Source organism: Crocuta crocuta, unplaced genomic scaffold (assembly GCF_008692635.1).
Source record: "Crocuta crocuta isolate KB4526 unplaced genomic scaffold, BGI_CrCroc_1.0 scaffold388, whole genome shotgun sequence".
NCBI classification, from domain to species: Eukaryota; Metazoa; Chordata; class Mammalia; order Carnivora; family Hyaenidae; genus Crocuta; species Crocuta crocuta.
Genome location: NW_027528867.1, coordinates 661,132 through 688,377, shown reverse-complemented (window position 1 = coordinate 688,377; position 27,246 = coordinate 661,132). Strand labels below are relative to the sequence as shown.

Genomic DNA, 27,246 nt, shown 5'->3' with positions numbered 1-27,246 from the left:
AAAACATGGAAAGAGCCTAAGTGTCCATCAACAGATGAATGGATCAAGAAGATGTGGTTTATCTATACCATGGAATACTACATGGCAATGAGAAACAATGAAATCTGGCCATGTGTAGCAACATGGATGGACCTTGAGGGTGTTATGCTGAGCAAAATAAGTCAATTTATTCTTTCTGTTTTCAATTTAAAAAACTTTTATTTAAAAATTTTTTTAAAAACTTATTTAAAAATTTTTTCATTAAAAATTTTTTTAATGTTTTATTTACTTCTGAGAAAGAGAGAGAGACAGCATGAGCGGGGAGGGTCAGAGAGAGAGGGAGATACAGAATCTGAAGCCGGCTCCAGGCTCTGAGCTGGCAGTCAGCACAGAGCCCGATGTGGGGCTCGAACCCACGAACTGTGAGACCATGACCTGAGCCGAAGTCAGACGCTCAACCTACTGAGCCACCCAGGCGCCCCCAAAATTTTTTCATTTAAAAAATTTTTAATTCCAGTATAGTTAACATACAGTGTCATACAAATTTCAGGTGTACAGTATAGTGATTCAACAAATCTATATATTACTCCCTGCTCATCATGATAAGTGCACTCTTAATCCTTTCACCTATTTCACCATCCCCCCACTCTTCCACCAGTAACCATCTGCTTGTTCTCTATAGTTAAGAGTCTGTTTTTTTGGTTTGTCTCTTTTTTTCTCTTTGTTTTTTATTATTTCTTAAATCCACATATGAGTGAAATCATATAGTATTTGTCTTTCTCTCCCTAACTTATTTTGCTTAGGTTTATACTCTCTAAATCCATCCATTTTGTCACAAATGGCAATATTTCATTCTTTTTTATGGCTGAATAATATCGTGTATAAGTGTGTGTGTGTGTGTGTGTGTGGCATTTTCTTGTCAATAGCACTTGTTCTTAAACTCCTATCAGGAGTTTCTCACACACACAGACATGCCTGGCCCCCCTCCAGTCCTATCAAATCACAGTCTCTGAGGGGAGAGCACATCTGGGTGCTTAACATCCTTCTCAATTGTTGGTACAAAGCTGACTATCACTCGCTTCCTGCATGTGGGCTCTGAGGGTGGTGACCAGTCACTGCTCACTGGATCTTTTCCTGTATATTGACTGAACTCATAGTCCAAATTAACCTACTGAAGCTGTGAGAAGTAACCTCTCTCCAAGTGTGGGAAGAGGGAGGCATGGAAAGCTGTCTGCTGCCCGAGCAGAATCAAAGGATGAATCTTGAATCTCGAAGGAAGTTGCCCAACAGGCAATGAATCCGTAGACATTTGGTTTATTTGGGAGCTGGGTGATATGGGTGTATTTTTGTTTGAAGGGATTCTGAGTGCTCAGAGAGAGTAGAATATATTTTTATCTCTTCCATGTAAGATGCCATAGATAAGCCACCTGACTTTGAAAGCAGCATCACAGAGTCCGGCCAACCCAAAAGGTGCCACCAGCCCAGGCACGTGCCTGCATGGATACAGCCCATGAGAAGGTTGCTTGCTGAGCAGGTGGCACTTTAGGAAAGAAGAAAGCCCCCCTTCCTCAGGCAGACACAATACCTGAATGAAGGCACAGGGCTGGGGGAGCAGAGCAAGGTGAATTTCAGTCCCCAGCCTGCACAGCTGCATGCAATAGGCAGTCCTGTTGTGCCACTAGTAAACAACAGAACGGGGACTCCATCCAGCCACTTCTGACTCTGAAGTGTCAGTCCTTAACCCCACTCTAAGTGTTCTCGAGGCTGCAGTGCTGACTGGCCTGCAGAGGACCATTATTTGGTTTCCCCTCGGTACACGGCTTGGGCTAACCAGGGAAGCCGATCATCCTTCTTGGAGAGGAATTCCAGGCTGGTTTCATGGGTCTGACCTCATGATCATCTATGGGTCACTCTGACTACAAAGTACAGGGATAAAGAATAAGCACCCTTTTATACCACTGCTCTTCATAAAAGAGGTGGCCAGAAGCTTCTGTTTCAAGTGATCTTTAAAGGCCAGCTGTTTTCAGCTATTCTCATGTTCTTTCTCTTGCATGGAACACAGGTATGTCACTTAAAGAGCATCGGAGAAGGCCCAGTTATCTACATTCATCCCACTCAAGTTGATTTTGGCAATATCTACGTTCTAAAGGACTCCTCGAGGATTCTCAACCTATCTAACCAGTCCTTTATCCCCGCATTATTTCGGGCACGCATGGTGAGTAGATGGCAGGGCCATGATGTGATGAAAATACAGCCTTACTTCTACCTTATAGGCAGTGGTCCTGTTTTTGCAAAATGCCTTTGAAATTGATCAGTAGGAATAGAGATTTATATGGTTCAATTGCATTAAACTATGTCAGTCTCATCCCCGGTTGCTCTTCATTATAATCCTTGTGTTGACTAAGAAACACAATATGCATGTAGTTTGGTAAACAAGCAAATATATTTGCTGTAGTTTTGAGAAAATGCTTCAAAGATCTTCTTACTGAACTGTACCTAAGCCTAGCCTCCCACTTCCAGAAAACACCTTTTAAATGTCTCTGTAACTGAAAATGCCTTTTTGTATTTAATTTGAACCCTTTTGGCCACAAATATATTAGTACGCTTATTCTAGTTTTATTCTCTCTTCCTTTTAAAACGCGATATTTTAATGTAGTTTATAAGGATGTATGAAATACAGCAAGATAATATTTGCTAAAAGTAGAAATTAAAGAAAACAGCAAAACAAAGATAGATACAAAAATAGATGTATAATAGTCCTAGAAATGAGTCTGTCTTGTGTCTGTATATTTTATGATATTTAGATCTACTAGTCTTCTATAAGCTAATTTTTTTAACAGAGATAATACTAATTTTTGTAGAATTTAGGAATTTCTAATCCAGAAATTGAAAATTTTTTTTATTTTAGAAAGCTTCTAAATTTAAATATAAATTTTCAAATAGCGTAGCTCTTCTCCTGTCCCCAAATTATTCACATTTGAACGAACACTAACACTTGGTTTCAGCATTTGTCAGATAGTTCTGAACAATCAATTATTAATTTTCTCAAAGTCACTATTAGAAGAAACAGGATCACAGTTTTCTGCTGACATGTGGCAGCTCCTCAGAGTCATTGGTCCCAATTAGCATTCATTTATCATTATCATTATCATTATTCCTTTTTATTATCATTTGTCATTACTCCTTATAAAGGCAGCCATTTCCTTTGCAGTCACTGCTCTTTTTAGCGTGAGGTTCAGAAACAACCCCACGCTTGTCCCAGTGCCTTCTAAATCTTGTGTGGAGAATAATGTTTTTTTTAATTTATTTTATTTTTTTTAATGTTTAATGATACTTAAAGAAAAATCCTACAGAAAAGACATCTTTGCTAGTCTTTATCCAGTGAGTTAGTTGATGTGTTTGCTGGGAAATCTGGGGTGTTTCCCAGGGAGTGTTGCTCTCGGTGCAGTTGTGTATGTGCAGAGTTCACAGGTGGAGAGAAGGCGAGGCAGCCGAGTTGTCAAGGACAATGAGAGGTGGCCCTGGAGAGAAGGAGGGTGCTCACAGATCACAGACACAGGAGATGGGCAGAAACCACCAGAATGCTTACGTATCAGTGGGGCAACCTGCTCATTTTCAGATAACTTCAGATTTCACTTTTTAGGTACCTTTTGATACATTTTAAGAACCAAAAGGCATATCAAAGTTCTATTGTTTTTTACTAATATACTTTACATATTGAATGACCCAGCTGGTTGTTAAAATGAGACTTTTTCTTTTCCACAGTCTTCATGATTCCATCTTTTGATTCCTTATCTTATCATGTTGAAACAGCAAGCTCTAGCTCCAAGGAGCCAAATGTGTGATATAAGTGATCTGTTGTAGAATGTGCTTTTCCTGCAATCCTTTCCTGGAAAACTGGTGTTTATTGAGCTGATTGCCCTTCCAGCATAGAGGTAGTTCAACTGTAATTCTCATGGGTAAAGATTAAATTCCTTTCATATTTCAGCTTGAGTTTTGAGGGATGTCCTAGTTAATAAACACTGTATGTTAATATTATAGGAGTTGAATGATACTAATTTGAAAACTAACTACAGTGGGAGGAAATAGAAATACCATTTACTAAATTTCAACTTGATGTACAGTAATGAACCTGCAAATTCATTCTCACAGAAATTCCCAGGCATTAGGAAAACATTTCAATTAGTAGTTGTTTTTTCCTTATCTAAGCCTAGAGCTCAGTACCCAGGTTATTGGCAGTCACATATTTATTGCATTTAATTTCTCATTTAGAAAAAAGCAGGGCAAAGACACATTCTTCACTTCTTCTGTTATCACTATGAATTTAGGTCCAGAAGTTCTCTTTACCCACTGGATGCCCTGTCAGGAGGGGTCATCATCTCTCCTCTTTTGGCTGTCCATGAATGGTGAACGTCAGCTCTTGTCAGATGCTGTACCTACTTAACTGTTTGTCATGTTCAGCCTTGTGCATGGCCTGCACATCTCAGCAACCCCTGTCCTTAGCTTTTCCCCGGGCAAGAAGTATGCTTATTATCAGCTGGAGGGTCAGGAGATGGGAAGCTTGGAAGCCCACCTTCACCATGCTGTTGAGCAGATAAAGGACACTTAGAGTGATTTAAATTCCTCAGAAATAAATGCTGGAGGCACCTCGGTGTCTCGGTCAGTCAAGTGTCTAGCTCTTAACTTCAGCTCAGGTAGTGATCTCACACTTTATGAGATGGACCCCTGCTTCAGGCTCTGTGCTGACAGAATGGAGCCTGCTTTGGATTCTCTCTGTCTCTCCTTCTCTTTCTATGCCTCTTCCCCACTCTCTTGTCTGTGCCTCTCTATCTCTATCTCTCCCCCTCTTCCTCTCTCTCAAAATAAATAATTAAATAAACATTTAACAACAACAAAAAAGAAGAAATGCTGTACAAAAAAATGATTAAAAAGCCTGAAATTTCTTAGTATGATATGGAGTGTAGATAGTGAAGGTTATATATTTTTTTCGTTTTAGTAAAGTGTAAAAAAAATAAAGTTGATCAGTAAAAGTACAGGGTTCTGTGACCTGGAACAGTAAGTTCTCCTTTGCTTTGGAATGCCAAAATACCAGACTCCTCTAAAGGTTCCCTGTTGCTGACTTATTTGGATTTAAGCTGAAGGCCTTAAAACAATAGAGTAAGTCACCTCCATTTTGGAGGGTTAAAAAATAGCAGAATGTGAGAGCAGAGCAGAGCAAGGCGGTTTGGGCAAGAGTGTGTGGGCTAGGCTCACACACCAGTGCTCCTTGGGTGACAGCGCAAAAGAGGGCAAGAATATGATAGGACCTCCACACTGGGCTGGAAGATAGAGATGCCTTCTTTGCATGAGTGCCCCTTGCTAGACAGAGAAAGTGCATTGCTCAGCACTTGTCTGGCAATTATTTGGAATCCATTCAACCTAGGGTAACTGTTAGCTCGAGGACTTGCATAGGGAGATCAGTGACACCTTGGGATTCAGCTGGTGCCAAGCGTTTCGCAGGTGTCTTCTGCCTCTGTGATCTGTAGCAAAGGCCATTGTAGTTAGACCTTTAGAGCTTCCAGGATCTGGAAATGAGAATTCTGATGCCTGAATCAAGCATGATTCCTTTTAAACATTTATTTTCTTGGTCACTTGCCAGAGTCATTCACAGTGATACGGCATCCAGGGCATCATTGGGCTTTCACATCTCCTTCAGACCCTAAGCCTTTGGGGCATTCCCTTGCTTAAGTAAGGATGCCCTTTCTATATTTCCTTCTTTGTATGCTTGTCTCCTGCAAATGACAAGGGTCTCTGCTTTGAACTCCCAGCACCGAGCAGCAGGCTTGGACATATGATGATGACAATATGGTGGCATTAATTATAACTAACGTTCATCTCGTGCTACTTGCCACTATATGTGCAGTTTTTCACTTAGCATAACTCCCTGAGAGAAATACTGTTATAAAGCCTATTTTAAGGAAATAGAAACAGAGATACAGGCAGGTGAAATAAATTGGCATAAAAAACATCTAAGTGGCAAAGCCTGGTTCTAGCCCCTGGTGGTCTGACTTCAGACCCATGCTCTTTTCCACTGTATTGCCTAACTTTGCCTAATCTTTGGTTATCAAAATGGAGTTGGAAATAGTGAAAGGATTTTGGTTTCATGTACATGAAAGAAGCTTACAGGTAGACATACTAAGAAGAGCAGATTTTTCTAAAAGGTCGGGAGAAAAAATTAAGGAGTGCTTCTTAAGTAGACAGAAGGCCCAGATAGATGCTCTTTTATTCAGAGAGGTGTTAAAATGTATCTATGCAAATCAGCTCCATTATGTCATTTTTTAAACTTTATTTTTAGAGACAGAGCAAGTGGGGGAGGGACAGAGAGAGAGGAGAAAGAGAGAGAGAGAGAGAGAGAGAGAGAATATCCCAAACAGGCTCAACAGTGCCAACACAGAGCCCAACACAGGGCTTGAACCCATACACATATTAATTCTCTTTTCTTTTGAAAGGGTTGGGGTTGGGGAGATACTGATAATGCAAGAAACAGGGACTTTTTAAAAAAGATTCAGATATGAAGTCATTCGCTTTTCTTCTTTCTCACTACAGACTCTTAAACATTTCTTCAAAGCATTTCCATTACCAGGAAAAGGGGAGTTAACTGTAGGTATTCTGTGAAACCCACATTGAGTTTTTTCTTTTAAAAGAATAAAGTAGAGAAAGACATGTCCCTAATGCCTTATGCTTTCAGCACAAGTCTTTACAGTATAACCTCTTCAGGGCCCTCTCTGGCTCTAGGATTTTATTTTATGAAAAAATTATTTAATATTTATTTATTTTTGAGAAACAGAGCACAAGCAGGGAGGGGTAGAGAGAGAGGGAGACACAGAATCCAAGCAGGCTCCAGGCTCTGAGCTGTCAGCACAGAGCTCAATGTGGGGCTCAAACTCATGAACCATGAGATCATGAACTGAGTCGAAGTTGGACACTTAACAGACTGGGCCACCCAGGCCCTCCAGACTTTACTTTTATTGTAAAGCTTTGTGCTAATGGCATTCACAAAAGAAAATGGGGGAGGGGCAGAGAGAGAGGAGAAAGAGAGAGAGAGAGAGGGAATCCCAAACAGGCTCAACAGTGCCAACACAGAGCCCAACACAGGGCTTGAACCCATACACCTTGAGATCATGACCTGAGCTGAAACCAAGAGTCAGACGCTTAACCAACTGACCCCCCCACCCAGCCATCATGTTATTTTTCAACCAACCATCACCCCTTCCATTGTATATCTGAAATAAAGGCACAGAATCTACTTCCTTATTTAGTTAATTGATCTTTTGTAATGTAGTATGACAAAATATTCAGTTCACATATGTAAATGTGTGTAGAAATTCTTCACTACTGTAGCTGTTAGAAGAGTTTAAATGCAAAATTATGACCTATTTTAGCAAAATAAATAGACAAACCCAGAAGGAGATTGGCAGGCATTTCATACAGTGAGACAGTTGATGCTGGACCCTGCCCATTTTAGGAGATAGTGGAATTGTAGCCATTCTGGAGAGCTCATTATTTGTTTGTTTGTTTTGAGAGAAAGTGCACACATATAGTGGGAGAAGGACAGAGGGGGACAGCGAGAATCTCAAGCAGAATCCACACTCAGCACAGACCCCAATGCAGGGCTCAATCCCACGACCCTGGGATCATGACCTGGGCCAAAATCAAAAGTCAGCCGGTCAGCCAGCTGAGCCACCCAGGTGCCCCTGGGGATCTCATTTTTAGCTTGTAATGGCTGGTTTGTTAAAGTCTGTAGATATACCTCATATCTTACACCATCCTGACATACCTGAAAGTCATACCAGATCTAGAACTTTGTCTTCCCTTTGGGGAACTTACCGTAGTAGGGAATTAGTGCTAGAGAAATTTTTAATGGACAAAGTAATTCTCCAAGGCCTTTTGATAGATGATTATTAAGATATCACACCCCAGGGGCGCCTGGGTAGCTCAGTCAGTTGAACGTCCAACTCTTGATTTCATCTCAGGTCATGATCTCACAGTTCATGAGATTGAGCCCCACATCGGGCTCTGTTCTTTCAGTGCAGAGCCTGCTTGGGATACTCCCTCTTCCTCTGGCCTTCCCCTGCTCTCTCTTCCTCAAAATAAATAAATAAAAATTAAAAAAAAAATCATACCCCATAATGTGTGTGAAGAGAAGATAGAATGAGTTCTTCCTTAACTTTTAATAGGTAGATTAGCTCTGCCTTGGGAATGAATGACTGCATCTATGGAAGGAAAAAAGTAAGAAAAAAGGTATATGGAAAAAGGAAAGAAATGGGCATGAATCAGAGACCAAATGCAGCTGTTATGCCTCTTTATATATACATATATTTTGTTTCTTATAGATTTTGCAAAACAGTAGCTTTGTTTACTAAGGCATACATTTACAATATAATATTTGGGTTTTAGCTCCTAATGCAACCCTTCTGTTGAATATGATTTATGCCATAGCTTTCTGTGTCCTCAGACATCCTTTAAGGTTTGCAATGTCCCCATCGGGCAGATCAGATAAAAGAGTGGCAGCCCCTCTTCTATCATTCAGATTTTCTGAATTTTAGTTCAGACCTTTTGTTTTATCACAGAAATACTGGATTCTAGAGGCCAGATACTGTGTATATTTAACACATTTTTTAATACAGAAAAGTTGAAGAGTATGCTTCGCCCTAGAAGCTAACACATATTAACCTTTTCCACCTTGACCTCAGATCCTTTACTTAAAAGAAATCACATAGTAATGTTAAAGTTGGAATCTTATCTATCTTCCTTGTCAGTCTCATTTTTAGTTCCCCCCCCCACCCCCAGGCAAACTTATCATGAATTTGATGTGTATATAACTCACATTTTTAATATTTTAGTATAAATATATATGTATTCACAAATACAATATAGTGGCATTTTATTGCTTTTTAAATGTTTATAAGTTATATCACTGAATGTAACATCTTACAACTTATTTTTTAGACTCAAGATTTTGTTTTTAGTATCTATTCATGTTAATACTATAAACCTGGGTAATTCACCTTAGCTGTTGTGTATATTCCATTTACCAGTAGTATGTTTATCTCTTTGCCCACTAGCTGACAATTGTGTTATTATAACGTTACTTTAGTGAACAGATATAGGTCCCCTTGTATGTATACACAAGATAAATATACTTTTGGGTGCATATAGGTAGGGTGTACATCTAGCAGTGGAATTGTTGGTTCTTAAGACAAGTGCATTTTCAACTTCATTATATATTGCCAAATTACTCAGCAAAGTGATTATATCAGTGTGCCCTTCCAACACGGTTTGAGACATCTATTTCTTCAGCATGCTAAAACTTAGTATGGTCAAGTTCTCGCTAGTCTGAAAATAGAATACAATTTAATTTGTATTTCCCTTATTACTATTAAGGTTGAGAATTTTTTCCATTTGAGTATCCTTTTCTGTCAATTATCTATTATCAATTACCTATTTGTAGATGTTTTTTATACATTGTGGATACTAACTCTTATTTATATTGGGGTTTTGGATTTTCTTATGATGTTTTATTTAATGTTTTATTTATTTCTGAGAGAGAGAGAGGGAGAGAGACAGCGTGAGCAGGGGAGGGTCAGAGAGAGAGGGAGACACAGAATCCAAAGACAGGCTCCAGGCTCTGAGCTAGCTGTCAGCACAGAGCCCGACATGGGGCTCGATCCCACGAACCATGGGATCATGACGTGAGCCGAAGTCGGACGCTTAACTGACTGAGCCACCCAGGCGCCCCTCTAATGATGTTTTTAATGTTAACTTTATGAATCTTTCGTTCCTTGTATCTGCTTTTTATTTGTAGTTTAAGAAATATATCCCTGTTCTTCTCTTTAAATAGCTTTAGACTCTTATTTTTCATGTCTTTAATCCAGCTAAGTTTGTTTTTACCTATAATGTGAATAAAGTCTATTTTCTTTTTCATAAAGAAAGCCAGTTGTCCTGTCACCAATTACTTAATAGTCCTTTCATTTTTTATTGATTTATAAAGCCTCCTCTGTTGTATTTCAGATCTAATATGTGCCTGGGTATGTTTCTGAGCTTTTTGATGTATTTTATTTATCTACCCCAGAGTCAATATCCCCAGTGTCTTAAATGATGCAGCTTAATGATAACAATAATAGCTAAAATTATTATGTACCAAGCACTGTTCTAAGCTCTTTGTGTATATTATTTTATATAAACTCAAGGACTTGACTACATGGGTATAAGGCATAGGGATGATGAATCAGTTGTCTAAATTTATATGACTATAAAATGAACATTAGAGCTATACTGCTATAATTAGTCTGAATTTCTATTAGGGTATCTTTTATGTCCTTTAATAAAGGCTTATTCAACCTTTGTCATCTGAGTTTCCTCCTGTGAATGGTACCTTCTAATTAGATGTTAACCATGTATAGGAACTCTGTTGAATTATGTGTATCCATCTATAATAGTCTTCAATCTTGCTATACATCCATTAATTAGTTCTAATTGCTGGTAAACGCTCATGTTCTAATTGCTGGTAAACGCTTCTTTTCCAGTCCTTACACCTTGCTTCTTATTCTTGACTTATCACATTAGATAGGATCTTCAATGTAATATTGAAAAGTAAAGTAAGAGTGCGCATCTCTGTCTTTCCATGACTTTAATGAATAAGCTTCAAATGTTTCACTTTAAGTTAATATCTTCCACAGATTTTTGATAAATACCTATGCCACATCCAGGAAGTTCCTATCCTTCCCTCTTATATCATGAACATGTACTAAAACTTAATGAGTTTCCTATATCTGTTCAAGTGATATGATTTTCTCCCTTAATCTGTTAACACAGTGAATTAAGTTACATTCCAGGAATGACTCTAACCAGTTATAATGTTATTTGAGTATACTACTGATATGATTGCTATCATATTATTTAGATTTTTGCATCTGTTTGTTAACAATTTTTTTTCACATTGCACTTTTCTGGTTTGGGTATCAAGAATATTGTATTCCTACAATATGAGTTAGCTTTTCCTCTTTTGAATCTTTGAAAAGATCTCTATATAATCTATATAAAGTAGGATCCATTCCTTGATGAGAAAGCCATTAATTCATAGGATCTTGATGTGTTTATTGAGGGTGAAAGAAGGGTGAAATATTAACTAGCATGCAAGACATAGTAAAGACATTTCAATAATGATTCATTTTCTGTAATGATTATTTAGATTTTAATTTTTCTAGAAATTTTTCATTTTATCTAAGTTTGCAAATGCATTGGCATAAAATTATTCCAGTTTTTTATCATTTAAAAATGTCCATACACTAATTTCTGCTCTTAGTTTTGTCATTTTTCTACATTCTTTACAATTATTTTATTCTTTTTCAAGCACCTTAATTGGAATGTTTAACAATATATTAAATCTTAGTTTAATCATGTATTTAAAGTTTGTAAGTATTCTATATAACACTTTAGCTCCATAACAATCATTTTTTAGTTGTAATACTTTTTTATAAATATTTGGTAAACTTTACTGTGATTTTCTTTTTAATATATGAGTTATAATGGGTATATATTTTTAATTTTTTATATTTCCTTTTTTATAGAAATTTAACAGAAAACTTTTACCTACAATGAAGCTGAAACACATGGTTCATGTGACACATAGTCTTTGTATTTTTTTTAAATTTTTTTCTTAAATAGATTTTGTCAAGCTGGTTTCCATATAACACCCAATACTCATCCCAACAAGCGCCCTCCTCCATGCCCATCCCCCCCCTTCCCTTCTCCCCCACCCTCATCAGTCCTCAGTTTGTTCTCAGTATTCAAGAGTCTCTCACCCCAGTGTTCATAGCAGCACTCTCAACAATAGCCAAAACATGGAAAGAGCCTAAGTGTCTGACACATAGTCTTTGAATTTGTATTTTGGAATACAGTGCTATAGTTGCTTTTGATAAATATTTCATATGACCTTTAAAAAGAATATACACTCTCTAGTGATAGTGTGACAGACTAATCATCTGTGTGTTTACATTAGATCAAGCTAATTGAGTGTATTGTTTAAATCTTTTACAGCCTTACTAATTATTTATATGATATAACAATTTCTGATAGATTTTATCAAAGTCTTTCATTTTTCCACTTCTCCTTGTAATTATGTCAATTTTTCTTCATGTATTTCAAGGCTATGTTAGTAACTGCATATAAATTCATGACTTTATTACTCCTTGTCATATTATTCCTTTTTTCATAATATATTGTCCATTTTAATTCCTATATATACTTCCTGACTTAAATTCTGTTTTACCTAATAATAATATTCTACATCAGCTTTCTTTTAGTTAGCATTTGCCTAGTATATCTTTCTATTCCTTTATTTTCGTGTGTGTGTGTGTGTGTGTGTGTGTGTGTGTGTAATTTGTTTTGTATGTTAACAAGATTTCTTTTAAATAGCATGTGGGGGTGCCTGGGTGGCTCAGCCAGTTGAGTTCGACTTCGGCTCCAGTCATGATTTCACGGTTTGTGGGTTTGAGCCCCGCGTTGGCTCTGTGCTGACAGCGATTTCAGAGCCTGGAGCCTGCTTTGGTTTCTTTATCTCCCTCTCTCTCTGACCCTCCCCCGCTCATGCTGCCTCTCTCTCTCTCTCTCTCTCTCTCTCTCTCTCTCTCTCTCTCTCTCAGAAATAAATAAAAAACATTAATAAATAAATAAATAGCATGTGACGGGATTTTATAACTCTAATGATAGACTCTGTCTTTTAATTGACAAGTATATTAGTTTCATATTATTGCTGTAACATATTTATTGCAGTTCTGGAGGACATTAGTCTAAAATGTTTTGATAGGACTGTGTACGTTTTGAAGATTCTGGGGAAGAATCTAATACCTTGCCTTTTATAACTTTTGGAGACCACCTGCATTCCTTGGCTTGTGGCGCTTTCCTCCATCTTAAGAGCCACCAGTGTACCATCTTTTCTACTCCCTGACATCTGCTTCCATCCTTATATCTCTTTCTGACCATGACCCTCTTGCCTCTTTCATATAAGGACCTTTATTCTTACATTAGGACTATCCCAGTAACCCAAGATAATCTGTTAATTGCAAAATCCTTAATTATAACTGAAAGTCTCTTTTGTCATGTAAGGCAGCATATTCATAGATACCAGGGATTAAGACATGGACATCTTTGAAGGCCCATTATTCAACTTACCATACAAAGACTTTTTAAAATTTATTGCAATTATTGCCGTATTTGAACTCACTTCTACCCTATCATTTCCTATATACACTGTTTTTTCCTTCTTTATTTCTTTTTTTTTGCTTTGTATTGGATTGATGAATTTTCTCCAAGCCTCCTCCAACTACCTCTCATACAGTTTTCCTATATTCATTTGAAAGCTGTAGAATTTACTTATTTTATTTAAGTAGCTCTCCTCATATTAAGAAATAAATCATCTCTTTTTCTAACAATAATGAAAGAATTTAGTACCTTGGTCCTCCTCAAGAATAAGACAAGGACCCCATCACACATTTATTATCTTTTGATCTTTCCCCACTTTCATAATTTTTTATTATTGTGTAGAATTTTGGATCTTCTCTTCTTTACCACAAAATTGTTGATTTTTGTCAGTCAGGAGTTAACTACTCACTAGTTACCAAAATAGTTTGCTCATTTTTTTTTTTTTTTTACAAATAGTTTATTGTCAAATTAGTTTCCACATAACACTCAGTGCTCATCCCCACAAGTGTCCTCCTCCATGCCCATCCCCCTCTCCCCCCCACATCCATCAGTCCTCAGTTTTTGTCAGCATTCAAGAGTCTCTCATGGTTTGCCTCTCTCCCTTTCCCCCACCATTTCCACCCTTCTTCTCCCCCTTGTTCCTCCGTCAAGTTCCTCCTAATCCTCCTATATGTGCAAACATATGATATTTGTCCTTCTCTGCCTGACTTATTTCGCTCAGCATATCTATACCATGGAATACTACATAGTTTGCTCATTTTTATTTATTTATTCTTTTTTCCCCTGGTATCCCTCTGCTTCCTACTTGGTTTGTATTTCTTCTTGCTAAATTATATCCTTCTAAGTTCTGTGCTAAAGGTCTCATTGTTTATGTGTTTGACTGTGTCTTGATTTCACCTTCAGTCTTGCATGTTAGTTTAGCTGAGTGTGAAATTCTATTTGACAGGTTTTTATTTCTTTGAAGATTGATCTCCTGGTACCAATTGTTGCTGATATAATTCCATTGTTAGTCTGATTATTACTCCTTTATAGGTAATTTGTTTTTCTCACAAGGTGCTTTTAAGACCATGTTCTTATCCTTCATTTTCTTAGGTTTCTCTTTACTGCATCAAAAGATTTGACCCTTCTAAATACTGGACATTTTTTGTCATTATCTCCTCAAATATTTCTTCTTTGCCAGTCCTTCTATTTCTCCTACTTTGAGAAACACACACACACACACACACACACACACTCTACCACAGTTCTACATGTCTATTTTTATTTCTCATCCATAGCTTTCATCTCTTGATCTCTGTTTAATTTTTTAGTTTAATTTCAGTGACTATATTGTTCAATTCCAAGATTTGTATCTCATTATTCATAGCCACTATTCTTGATTCTTATCTGTTTTTATTTTTTAATACTTGGTTTCTATATATTATCCTACGCTGCATCTGTTTGAGGATCTCAGAAACATTTTCTAATCAATTTCAGTTAGTTCTATTGATTGCTCAAGAATGAATTGATTAGCTGATTATTTGCAACTGTCCTTAGTATTTGGAATTTTAAATGATAGATTAATCTGGTGTGAGGTATACTTTTTCTCATTCTCAGTAGTCTTACCTCCCTGTCTAACATTTCTACATTTGCCTTCACCGTGGACAAATATCACTAGTCCAGAATCAGGTGCTGAGCCTTTTTTTTCCTGTGGAGATACTGGAAAAATCACAGATTCAGTCATTACACTTGACAGTGGCTTACATAGGGCCTGTCTGCATGACAGCTTCTACTTAACCACCATCACTGGCACAAGTCTGTGTGTAGACTATTACCTTGGGAATATCACAGTTTTTGTTCAGCCTCCTTTCAAATGCAGGGAAGCTCTCTTGGCTGGGCACCCTGAAACCCTTACTTCCTATAGGTTCTTTTTGGTTTTCATTTTTACCCTCAAGCTTCCTTTTACTGATATCAGGACTTAGAGCCCAGGATGTCTGTGGCTTCAGGACCTTCTTATTGCTTCTGTTCCATTCCTGGTCCATACAGTGTTAATTTTGTTTTTGAGTATAACTATGCCTGGTTGTTCCTTGTTTCAAAATAGTATTTAATTTTTTTTCTGTGTGTTAGAGTGAAAGGTATGTTTTAAAGCTTGAACTCACTGATTTATAGTCCATCCTCTTAACTAAATTTTATAGTGCTTTATATACTGTCAGTGAGTACTTACAAAAGGGTGATGAAATGTGTCTTCAGTTGGCATAAGAAAGCAGAATTCTTATATCTTTGCCTTAGTTATGAAAAATCTATAAAATAAACTCACAAGAATAGGTAAAGAAAAGAATAACATTCTAGTTTATCATGGTGGGCACCTTATCTATAATACATAAATGTCACACCCATTCCAAAATGGATTCTGCTTTTCCTGAACCACTGCAAGGGACTCATTCAGTGATGAGAGGATACCAGTGACAATACTATCAAGAGGCTTATAGAAGCAAGGATTTATGCTTGACAGAGAGCTGTGAGCCTCTTAACCTGACTCTTGAGACTTCTTTTACTTTGACAAAGCTAACTGCAAAACCTAGAAGACAGATTCCAGTAGCTCATGTTGATTATAAATCACACTGAGAAAAGGAAAGCTATAGATGAATATTAGGTAACATGATGGGTCAGCACCTTCCCTGAATTTAGAACAACAGTTCTACTGATTGAATATGATTAGATTGAGTGTAAGCTAAACCAGAATGAAAGGAGGTGGTTTTGTTCCCTTGTCATTAAAGGTCTATCTAGAAAAAAAAGAAAAATACATTGGTTTCTTGCATGCTTTTCAAGACTTTCCATCTTCATTCTGCCTGTCCCAACTATTAATTAGTTTTAGCAACTTGTTTTTTTCTAATTAATTATTATTCAGGCATACAGTTAATACTTGTCACCACAGCAGGAGATTAAGGTAAAGTTCCTTTATATGGATCAGATGTGTTTTTCTTTTTCAAATTCCACCTTCCCTCTTCCATAAAAATTTCTAACTACTTCTCCATTATCAGCATCATCATCTAGCCAGTTGTTATGCACTAAATGTTTGTGTCTCTCCAAAATTCATACATTGAAATCATATCCCCCCAATATGATGATATAAGGAGATGAAGGGCTTGGGAGGTAATTAGGTCATGAAGGTAGAGTCCTCATAAGTGGGATTGGCACCTTTATAAAAGGGACCCCAGAGAGCTCTCACCTTTTCTGTCTTGTGAGGATACAATGAGAAAAATGGCCATCTGCAACCTGGAGGAGGGGTCTCACCAGAACCTGACCACGTTGACACTCTGATCTCAGTCTTCCATTCTCTAGAGCTATGAGAAATAAATTCCTGTTGTTTTTAAACCACCCAGTCTGTGGTATTCTGTTAGAGGAACCTTAACTAAGATACCAACTAATGTCACTTATATTAAAGGATGGCTTTCATTGTCATTATCAACTAAAGAATTTATTCTCATTGTGCACTGACAGTAGACTGTCATATTCAGTAATAGACTAGTATAAAATGAAGTAAACACTTTTTTATAATGAACAAAGATAAGAAGAGATGCATTAAGTATTATGGTGTAGAAGTTTTGTTGTTTTTTTTTTTTTGGTGTAAAAGTTTTTTAATGGTATGAAATCCCCAACACACATATGTAAAAATTATATGATCTTTATCAGGGATAAATCATACTCTTTCTTTCTTTTTTTATGTTTATCTTTTATTGATCTATAAAGTGGTCCTACTTGTGGAAATATAGGAATTACATTAACACAGTGGTTCTTAAACTTCACTGTACATTAGGATCACCCGGAGAGCTTTGGAAAATCCCAGTGCCTAGGTTGTATCCCAGACCAATCAAAACATTTTGGAGGTGGGCCCAATGTTTTGATTTTTTTTNTCTGTTAAAAAGGCTGTCTTTTTTCCATTGGATATTCTTTCCTGCTTTGTCAAAGATCAGTTGGCTGTATACTTTTGGGTCCACTTCTGAGTTCTCAATTCTGTTCCAAGAAGTTTTTATCTTGATGAGGTCCCAATAATTCATTTTTGCTCTTGATTCCCTTGCCTTTGGAGATGTGTATGACACTTTATCTTAAGATCTTTTATATGTTTTTCCTTAGGTAAGAGAGAAAAAAAACAAATAAGCTACACTTAGAGAGTCCATAAGGATTCAAACTAACTGATCCATATAGTACAGAGCTCTGTGGAATGGGAGCTCTAATGTTGCCTTTTTCCTCACTCGTCCCTGTTTCTCCAAATTTTGGACAGTGAAGCCATCTTGTAAAATAGAAAATATTTTTATTAATGAATGCATATATGTTCTTCCACATCAAAGAAAAGAGGTTTATTCAAAAATATGTTTCTATTTTGAAATGTCAAGTTCAATACTTTTCTGATTCTCTGTCTCCTTGGAGTTTATTTATTCATAATTGTATAGATGCTCCCAAGAACCTGTGTAAATCATGTCTACATGCTCAGGAGCTGTCCTCTTTCTTTTACTTAACTATTTCATGCCTTGTATTTGATCTGACAGCTTTCACTGAGTTTTGAGAAGACAGTGACTACCAGAAAGAACATTACAGTCCTTGTTCAAAGATACATCCTAGTAGCCTGAAAAGATTGTTGGTTCATATTATTTAAAAGCAATGTAAATTACATATGCCTGCCTCTCTCATAGAACCAAACTTAGCTGGCCTTAAAAGTATTATGGACTTCTTTCCCCACAAACAGGGAAATCAAGACGTAGGGTTATTACTTGACCCCTAGGAACTCTCAGCAGATCAGTGACCAAGCTCTTCCTATTCTATCTATTATGCCAAACTACTTCCCTCTAAGAACAAGGACAAAATCTGGGCAAAACATGAAAAATTGTGAGTTTAAGGGAATTGCAGAGCAACAAAGCCGGTGACAAAAAGAAAAATGAAACCAAAAGATATATGCTCAGCATTTGTTACTATTTTTCCAATGTAGTTCCAGCTACATCCAGAGGTTGAAAAACTGAAAAGAAGGGCACTTGGCTGAATCAGTTGATAGAGTATACAACTCTTGCTCTTGAGGTTTTGAGTTTGAGCCCCACATTGGGTGTAGAGATTACACAGAAACAAAACACTAAACAAAAGAAAAACTGAAAAGAACATTCATAAAACTCACTGATATATGAAGATAAAAATTGAAATCAGGACTGGCTAGAGAGATAAAAATCAGAGGACATACTTGGTAAAAATCTCAGACTTTTGACTAGAACTCTGTAAAGCTACACCCTGAGAACAAAAGGTAAACTAGTACAGATCTTCATTTCAAAACATCTTAATCTCTAAATGGACAAAGGACATCTAGAATTGCTAGTTCTCCCCACATCTTTCCTAGAGACAAATATATATTACTGTCACCAAAGGAAGAAAACATTATTTCAAGCTTCAAAGTATTTTGTTTATCTACAGTTTTTATGTACAGTATCCAAAAGTTAATTTTAAAATAACCAGGCATACAAAGAGATAAGACTACTGAATAGAAAACTACAATGTGCTTAATATGCTCTGGGAACTAAAAAGCAAGATTTAAAATTTTTGTAGAGATACACAAAGTATAAAAGAGAACAAATGGAACTAAAAACCTAAGAAATAAATTGAAATTAGGGACTCCATAAATGGATTTAACAGCCTATTAGATACAGATGAAGAGACAGTCATGGAAGTGGAAGATAGAGCAGAAGAAACTACCCAAAATGCAATGTAGAGAGATAAAAGTATGAAAAAATGTAGAAGAGTTAGTAAAAAAACAAATACACACAAGGAGTGTAGTTATTCGAGTAACACAAGGAGAGAAGAGAATGGAGCGGAAGAGATCATGGTGAGGACATCAAGCCAGATTTAAAAAGCATTATAAACATAAAGCAACAGAGGTGCCTGGGTGGCTTAGTCAGGTAAGCATCTGACTTTGGCGCAGGTCATGATCTCGCAGTTCATGGGTTCAAGTCCCGAGTCAGGCTCTGTGCTGACAGCTAGCTCAGAGCCTGGAGCTGGTTTCAGATTCTGTGTCTCCCCCTCTCTCTGTCCCTCCCTTGCTCATGCTGTCTCTCTCTCAGAAATAAAATAAATTTTATAAAAACATTAAAAAATTTTTTAAAAATAAATAAACATAAAGCAACATAAATATAAAGGAAACTACACCTAAGCACATTATTGTAAAATTGCTTAAGACAAAAGAGTAGATGTTAAAGGCAGCCAGAAACAAAAAGACAGTTTACTTTAAAAGGAATGAGTAAACTGGCTGCTGACTTCTCAGGCATTGCTGAGAGCGGGATGCTATTACAAAAATAAGAGGACCAAAAGAAAGTCTTCATACAAAAGAAAGTCTTCATGCTTAAAGGTAAGGACTCCAGCCCCTTTCTTCCCCAGTCCCCAGAACATGGACAGAAGACTGGAATATTCTCTGGGCAATTTCACCAGCCCCAAGGAAAGACAGAAATAAACTAATAGTTGGACTCTAAAATATCTGGGTCCCTTGGCTGACTGCTTCCCAAGCGCACAACAGTTTTAGTGCTTCACTCTTAAATGTAAGTTCTTAACTTTAAACTGCACCAGGAAGGCCTGTGATACGGAAGCAAGAAACTAGAAAACATAAAATTGAGAACTTGGAGGAAACAAAGGCAGTACAGTGAGAAGAATCTCAGGAAAATAAAATATGACTTTGCATCCATCAACAAGAACAGGATATTAGTTTTGGTAAAAAAAAAAAAAAAAAAGAGCAACAAAGGTGTGCTCATAAAAAAGTACAATCACAGAAATTAAAATTTTGATAAAAGAATTGAAAATAAAATTGATAAGCTATCAGATAGTAGAACAACATGAGAAAAAGCTAGAAATGAGAGAAAGATTAGAAAATTAGATGATTTTTTCAGCAGTTCAAAGATCCAGATAAGCATTTCTATAAAGAACAAATTAAAAAATGGAGGTGAGGAGATGATACAAGAAATAATTCAAGGAATATATCCAGAACTAACAGAGAGGGATTTATGGGAAAGACTCATACTCATAAAATATGCTGCATAATTAATGAAAATAGGCCCGTGTGAAGACACATCATTAAATTCCATATGGAAAAAAAATTAGTGGTCAAAAAACAAACAAATCCAGGAACCAGAGTGGCACCAAATTTCCAGACGGCAACACTGGGAGGAAAAAAGAACTTTATGAAGGAGAATAAATCTTAGGCTTGAATTCATCATCCAGCCAAAAGACCAATCAAGCACAGGGATAGAAGGAAAACATTTTATAGATTCAAGATCTCAAAAAATTTACCCTTCCTGAATTCTTTCTTGGGAAGATACTGAAGAGTGTTCTCCACCAGAGTGAGGAAAATGAGATCCAGGACACAGGGGCTCAAACACAGTAGAGAAGCTCAAGGAATACCCGGGATCCTGCATGGCCTTCTTAGGATGCCACCTGGACTACAGGCCCAGAGAGCAGGCAGTCCAGACGGGATTTGCACAACAGGTGGCTCCAGGAGAGATTTGTCTCTAAGAAAATGGAACTGGTAGAAAATCTGATGTTTCTGAAACTATTGAGAGGATACTTAGTCCTTTGATGGAGAATTTGGGGACAAGTCCATGATAGATACATTTAAAAAACCAGCAAAGACAAGACAATAATTCCTTGGAAAATAAAAGTTGTACAAGAAAGAAAATGCAATTATAGTATGCTTTTCATAGGTCGCTTTGAATAGTATTTGCGTTCCCATAATGGTATAAATTCTTACCAGAAAATAAGTTTTAGCTATATTGGGAGGATGGGGAGAAGAAAGTAGGGAAAGAAAAGGACAGTAAAGAGGGAGAGAAGAGAGCTGTCATTGTCTTCTATAGACAGGAGTAAATTGATAATGCTGAAACTGAAAAATTAAGAAGTAGCAGTAGATGAGAGGAAGGCAAACATCAAAAGAAAAATGCAAGAAGAATTGACAGTGGCTGCCTCCATTTCATGGATAACCATTGGACTACTGGGGAAGGGTGGGAGAGTGGGTTCAAGGGACTACTGCTTTTCATGTTTTTTTTGTCCCCTAGAACCATTTGACTTTGCAAATTATTTGTAGGTGTACATTTCATAAAAATAGCACTTAAAACTTAAGTCATACTGCAGGACAGTATTATAGTATGCTACCATTTGTGTAAGAAAAAGTAGTACGTATGCAAATATATATTTTTTTAAGTAATAAAGTATGTCTGGAAAGATATGCAGAAAACTATTAACAGTGGCTGCTTCTCAGAATGTCAGCTAGTGGCCATGAACAGACCAGAAAGGGAGAGATTCTTTGCCCTTACACTCATTTGAATTTTATACTGTCTACATATATTACTTATTTACAAAGAAAAACTTCTAAGAAAGAAAGGAACTGTAATGAAATGGAAGCAAGAGAACAAACAAATTTAAAATTAAATGGGCTATAAAGAGAGTGATCATATCCTTTTAGGATGAGTTATTTATTCAATAAGTATTAGTGTGTGTCTTCTTGTTATGCAGTTGACATTATCCTTATAGAACAAATGGAGGAAGAAAAAAATCACTCATAGTGCATATAACCACTATTAAATTTTTGGTGTATATCTTCTGAAACGTTACTGTGTGTGTGCGTTTGTGGATTCTTACCCCCTCCCATGGGATAGTACTATTTAATTACCAGCCACTTTTATTCAACAATGCAATGTAGTCACTTTTTATATGAATCATTAAGGAATATCCATGTTAAGATCATTTTCAGTGACTGATTTCATTGCATCACTTGGCTCTACCACAGCTGATTCCTGTTTCCTTAGACTAGACTTCTAGTAATGCATTTTCTGGATCATATGGCATGAACAAAACTAAAAATCTTGATATAACTTATGAAATTATCTCCCAGAAAATGAATACCAATTTATATTCTATCCCCAGCAGTGTTGAAGAATGTCACTCTCTTCCAGACCCATTGCCAGAATTTTGTTTGTTCTTGCCAAATCTAACAGATGAAAAAAATGCTGTATTGTTAGTGTTTCTTTGGCTTACAGGCAAGGATGAACATTATTGACATATTTATTGGCCAAAAAATACTTTTGAGCACCCCTCATTCCTGGTACTGTGCTAACTGCAGTTAGAGGCATAAAAGCATATAGGATGGTCTCTTTCTTCAAAGAGTTTACAATCTCAAATCACAGAAATGAATCCACAACCTATACAGTATTACAGTGCACTGTGCTATGATATGTAACCACAGGGGAGGAAGTGATTAATTCTAATATAAATTTAAAATGTTCATAAGTAAAACATTTTGAGTAGAGACTTGAAGGATAAGGAGGAGGTGGTCCAGGAAATGGAGCGTACATTTCTAGAGTGTAGCATAGTTAAGTGCAGCATTGATGTATACACACTTGGGAAGGGTGGGTGAGCTGGTATGGCCGAAGCCAAGGGTGCATGTTGTAAACTGACAGTGCTTAGGAAGTAAGCCTGGAAAAGTGTGTTGGGGCCCTTTCCTGGAGAATTTGGAATAGATTTTTCAGACTAAACCCTCCTGTCTGATATACCAGTCTTGATTTCAGGCTGCCATGTTTCAAACAGAAAAAGTGAGAAATATCCATCTTGATCTCCTGGAAATTACATGTAAAGTTTAGGGAAGTGTGTGTGTGTGTGTGTGTGTGTGTGTATACATTTTCTATGGTGGGGTTCCATAGCATTGTCAGGGGGATAGAGAATTCAACATCAGTGGTCCAGACTTTGGAGAGCCCTCCAGTATCTTCAGCAGGAAAGGAACAGGATCAGGCCTGTGAAAAAGAACCATGTCAATAATATAGATTGAGGAGGGCACATGCAGAAAGAACTGGATGTCAACTTTTGGTAGATAACATTAATGGTACCCACCATTTATTGAGCATTTGCTCTGTGGAAGACAAACTGCTAGATGTTTGGCACCACTTTTATTTCATCTTCAAGCATCACATTTAAAAGATGAGGAGACTGAAACCTAGATTTTAATCCTGGATCACCTGGCTACCAATGGCAGAGTCCATAGATAACCACCAGGTCGTGTGACTTCAAAGCCCACTCTTTTAAACATTACCCCCTACTGCTTCTCTTGTAAAGCTCTAGCATCATTTCTTTTATATTTCCCTTCCCAATTTCCAGTTAATTGTCTTAACTAGCAAAGTGACTCACTTCAGGAAAGAGAATCAAATGACTTGAGATACCATTTAGCAGTTGAAAAGGAGAAAGGCCTTGGTGACTGTTCATTGTTCTTGTTCCACAAAGAACTGATCCTCTGCTGAGATAATAGTATTAATCCAAAGAAACCACTAGCTCTGCACACTGGTTCCTGATGTTATTTGTGTCTTCTCATTCAATGGAAGGAAATTCTTGCAAATTTCAACTGGCAAACAAATCATTCTGAAGAAAGTGCACAATTTTCTTCAAGCTTCATGGTCATTAGCACTCTGGAATAGCGGTCTGCCTAAGTATATTCACTCTCGTTTATTATTGAAATGGCATGTGCAAACAATAGCATGTATTTCTGTCTTTCATGGCAAATATTAAATACGCAATAAGGAAACTTACAAAATCTCCGACTGAGCTCCGACTATATTACCTTGGAAGCTGAGCACTACCTAAGAAGTACGCTGATGCCCTATTGTCAAATAAAAACCAAATGTTATCTTTGGACACATGAAACCTCAGGGCATGGCACTAATCACCAGCGGACATGGGATTCTGAACTGCAAAAGATTACCTTGTTTCCATCTCTCACAGTTGTCTGCGCTTGCATGTACTAACATTCTGTATGTGTTGTTCATAGGCTGCTAACAGGACTGTGGCTTTTTACCCCCCAATTCACAGAAAAAAAAAAAAAACAGAAGCAACTATTGCTGAAGTTTTGATGAAAGGCTTAGGAAAGATCATTTTTATCATCTTTGGAACAAATATGTGAAACCCTGCATTCATTTTCTATTGCTGTGAAACAAATTACCACAAACTTGGTGGCTTAAAACAGCGCAGATTTATTATCTCAGTTTCAGTAGGTCATAAGTCTGGGCATGACTTGGCTGGATCTTCTTAGGATCTCAATACAGTAAAGTCAAGGCAGTGGCAGAACTGCATTCCCTTTGGGAGACTTGACTAGGAAAAGATCCACTTCTAAGCCCCTCAGGTTGTTGGCAGAATTTATTTCCTTACAGTGAGAGACTGAGGCCCCTGCTTTCTTGCTAACCGTCAGCTAGGGACTGCACCTAGCTACTGTTGAGCCACCCACAACCCCCCTGCCATGTGGTCCCTTCCATAGCCCCTCTCACACTTGAAGTTTCTTGACTAGAAAGAGCCCAATCCCTTCTAAGGGCTCATCAGATTCATTAAAGATAATCTCCCCACCTTAAAATCAACAGATGTAGGATCTTCATCTGCAAAATCCCTTCACAGCAGCACATAGATTAGTGTTTGATTAAATAACTGGGAGAAGATAACTATACATCAAGAGATGGACATATTGGGGTTCCCCTTGCAATTCTGCCTGTCACAAACCCTTATAACTTCCCTCTCTTCTGGCAGGTGTATTATATGTTAATACGCTTTCTTAGCACCCATCTTTGTTTTCTCAGTTCTGTAATTCATATTTTTAACAAATACTATATGTCATGTGGGGCATTTCACATATTGGTAAAATGATGGCAATAGCTAGGACTTTCTATTTGTCAGACGCTATTCTGAGTTTTGCACACATTACCTCATTTGAATATTACCACAGTGCTATGCAGAAGGTGCAGTTTGTGTCCCAAGTTACAGATGAGAAAACTGAGGCCAGGCATGGTTAAGTAACACCCCCAAGACCCAACAGTTAGAACAAAATGGAGCTGGGACTCAAACCCACATCCCTGTTCCTTCAGAGCCCTCCTTCCTAACCTATTTCCATCAGTTGTTGTCTTACTATATTGTAGTTTTGAAAGGTTATGGAATGTCTTCCATAGCTATGCTGATTATCATTCATTCACTCCTTTTTTGTCAAATTTGTCATCTAATAACAGAAAATGTCACATATGTCAAGTCCTTCCTAGTAGCAAAGGACATCCCCCAAAAGTCAAATGGCAAAGAGACACAGGGATGTTAAAGCAATTTAAAGGTTGACTTTGGGTGAGGACAGTCCAGTACCTTTGCAGCTGGTGTTTTAGTGTGCCTTGTTCGTGGGTTCTATGATATACTTTGCTGCCTCATTTTATGCCAAACATTGATTAATAACCTTCATCAGAAAGAAAACTCACCAATTCATCCCTGAAGAGCAACTTCATATCTTCTTGCCAGAGCAGCCAACCTGTGTCAGCAGGAATCAGAATAGAAATGGTACCCATCCATTGAAAACTAATGTCCCCTGACCAAATAGCACTTATGCTGGTGACACCCTATCTTCATTATGAACAAAGAACTGACCTGTGCTACTGGCTAGGGGAGGAAAGTAAATGAAAAGTAGATGACATTGACAGACCCTCTTCTGAAAGGCATTTGCTTTTCGACAAAAGGAGGAGAAAAATGGCACTGATCTGTGTTTTAATTGTAAGCTGGGTCTCAAAAAGGAGTAATACTATGTAGAGTGCACCAAGGCCACTAATTTGGGAAGAAGGGCCAACAGCTGAGATGATCTGGCCTAGAACTTTTCTTACCTTTTCTTCTAGCTGCCCTTCCATTTGTCCTAACAGGTAGATATAAATTCCAGGCCTGAAATCCCCATAGGAATTGAAATGCCAAGTTATGTTCCCACTTCTGTGTTCTGATGGAGTAAATTCCTGACCTTCCAAAATCTGAGGGCCAAGGAAGTTGGGGAAAGACTTAACCATCAGGGTAGCTTTAACAGCAAGTACCTGGCAGTTCACCACACCTGGTCCCTTTTACTCTTAGACTCAGAGCCAGATGACATTTCTCAGCCTTTTTTGCAGTTAAGGTGGCTGCCTGACTGAGTTGTGGACAGAGAAAGTAGCAGAAGTGACGTGTAACACTTCCAGGGTTGGTATGTAAAATTTCAGCATGTGACTCTCCATCCTCTTTCTTCTCTTCTTGGCCAGCTGGATGTCATTATCCAGGGTGGCTGAGATGCTGCAAGTTAAGCATGTCACAATCAAAGGTGTTTCAATATCCTCTGCTCTGGAGAAGCAACTTGTTCTTTAGGTGCCCCTGAAGCACCTCACTCACCCTGCCTCTTCTGACTCACACTTTTGTTGTTTACATGTGAAAGCAAGAACATAATACGTGTGGGGTTTTTTTGTTTTTTTGGGTTTTTTTTTTTCAACAGTAAAAACAGAAAAAGATGTATTAGGCAAATACCAATTAAAAACAAATCAAATGAAATAAGCATTAAACGAATAAAAACGTACCCCATACAATGGTAACATTTTGAATTCACCAAGAAGATAGAGCAGTCCCAAACTATATCCATAATACAGCTTATAAACATATCGGGTAGAAATTAATGGAACTGAGAAATGCACAAAATATGTGTTTTCGTGGAATATTTTAAAATCCTTGTCATGGGGATTGATAAATGAAGAAAAAAGTTACTAGGGCTATAGAATATTTAAACAATGCAATCGGTGAACAATCTTAATTAAATGGACATATTTAGAGCTTTGTGCTCAATAACTAGAGAATGCACATTTTTTTCAAATGCACGGCACATTTTAAAAAAGAACTACATACTATGTTGCAAACAAGGTCTCAATATAACTTAAGAAGTGTTATTATACAGAATATGTTTTCTTACTCCAATGCAATTCAGGAAAAATAAGTAATAAAAATAACTAAAAAGTGGTATGCATTTGAAAACATAAATGTACAGTTTTAACACATTCAAAAAAAGATTATTTTTGAGAGTCCCAACATGAAGTTTATTTTTTTATTTTATTATTTTTTTAAAAAATAGTTTATTGTCAAGTTGGTTCCATATAGTTGTGTTAAAAAGTGACTTGCACACAGCTGAAGAAAGAATTAGTTAACTGGAAGATAGCTCGGAACAAATAAAAACGAAGCGCAAAGAGC

General features: G+C 37.3%; 1 protein-coding gene across 1 annotated transcript in view; it reads left to right on the top strand.

Moving 5' to 3' along the window:
- The window catches only part of HYDIN (HYDIN axonemal central pair apparatus protein), a 334,542-nt gene that overhangs the window by 137,229 nt on the left and 170,067 nt on the right, over positions 1-27,246 (top strand). Inside the window, exon 17 of the mRNA XM_077756337.1 lies at positions 2,042-2,194. Coding sequence (XP_077612463.1) covers positions 2,042-2,194 — 153 coding nt within the window. The remainder of the gene's footprint in view (positions 1-2,041; positions 2,195-27,246) is intronic.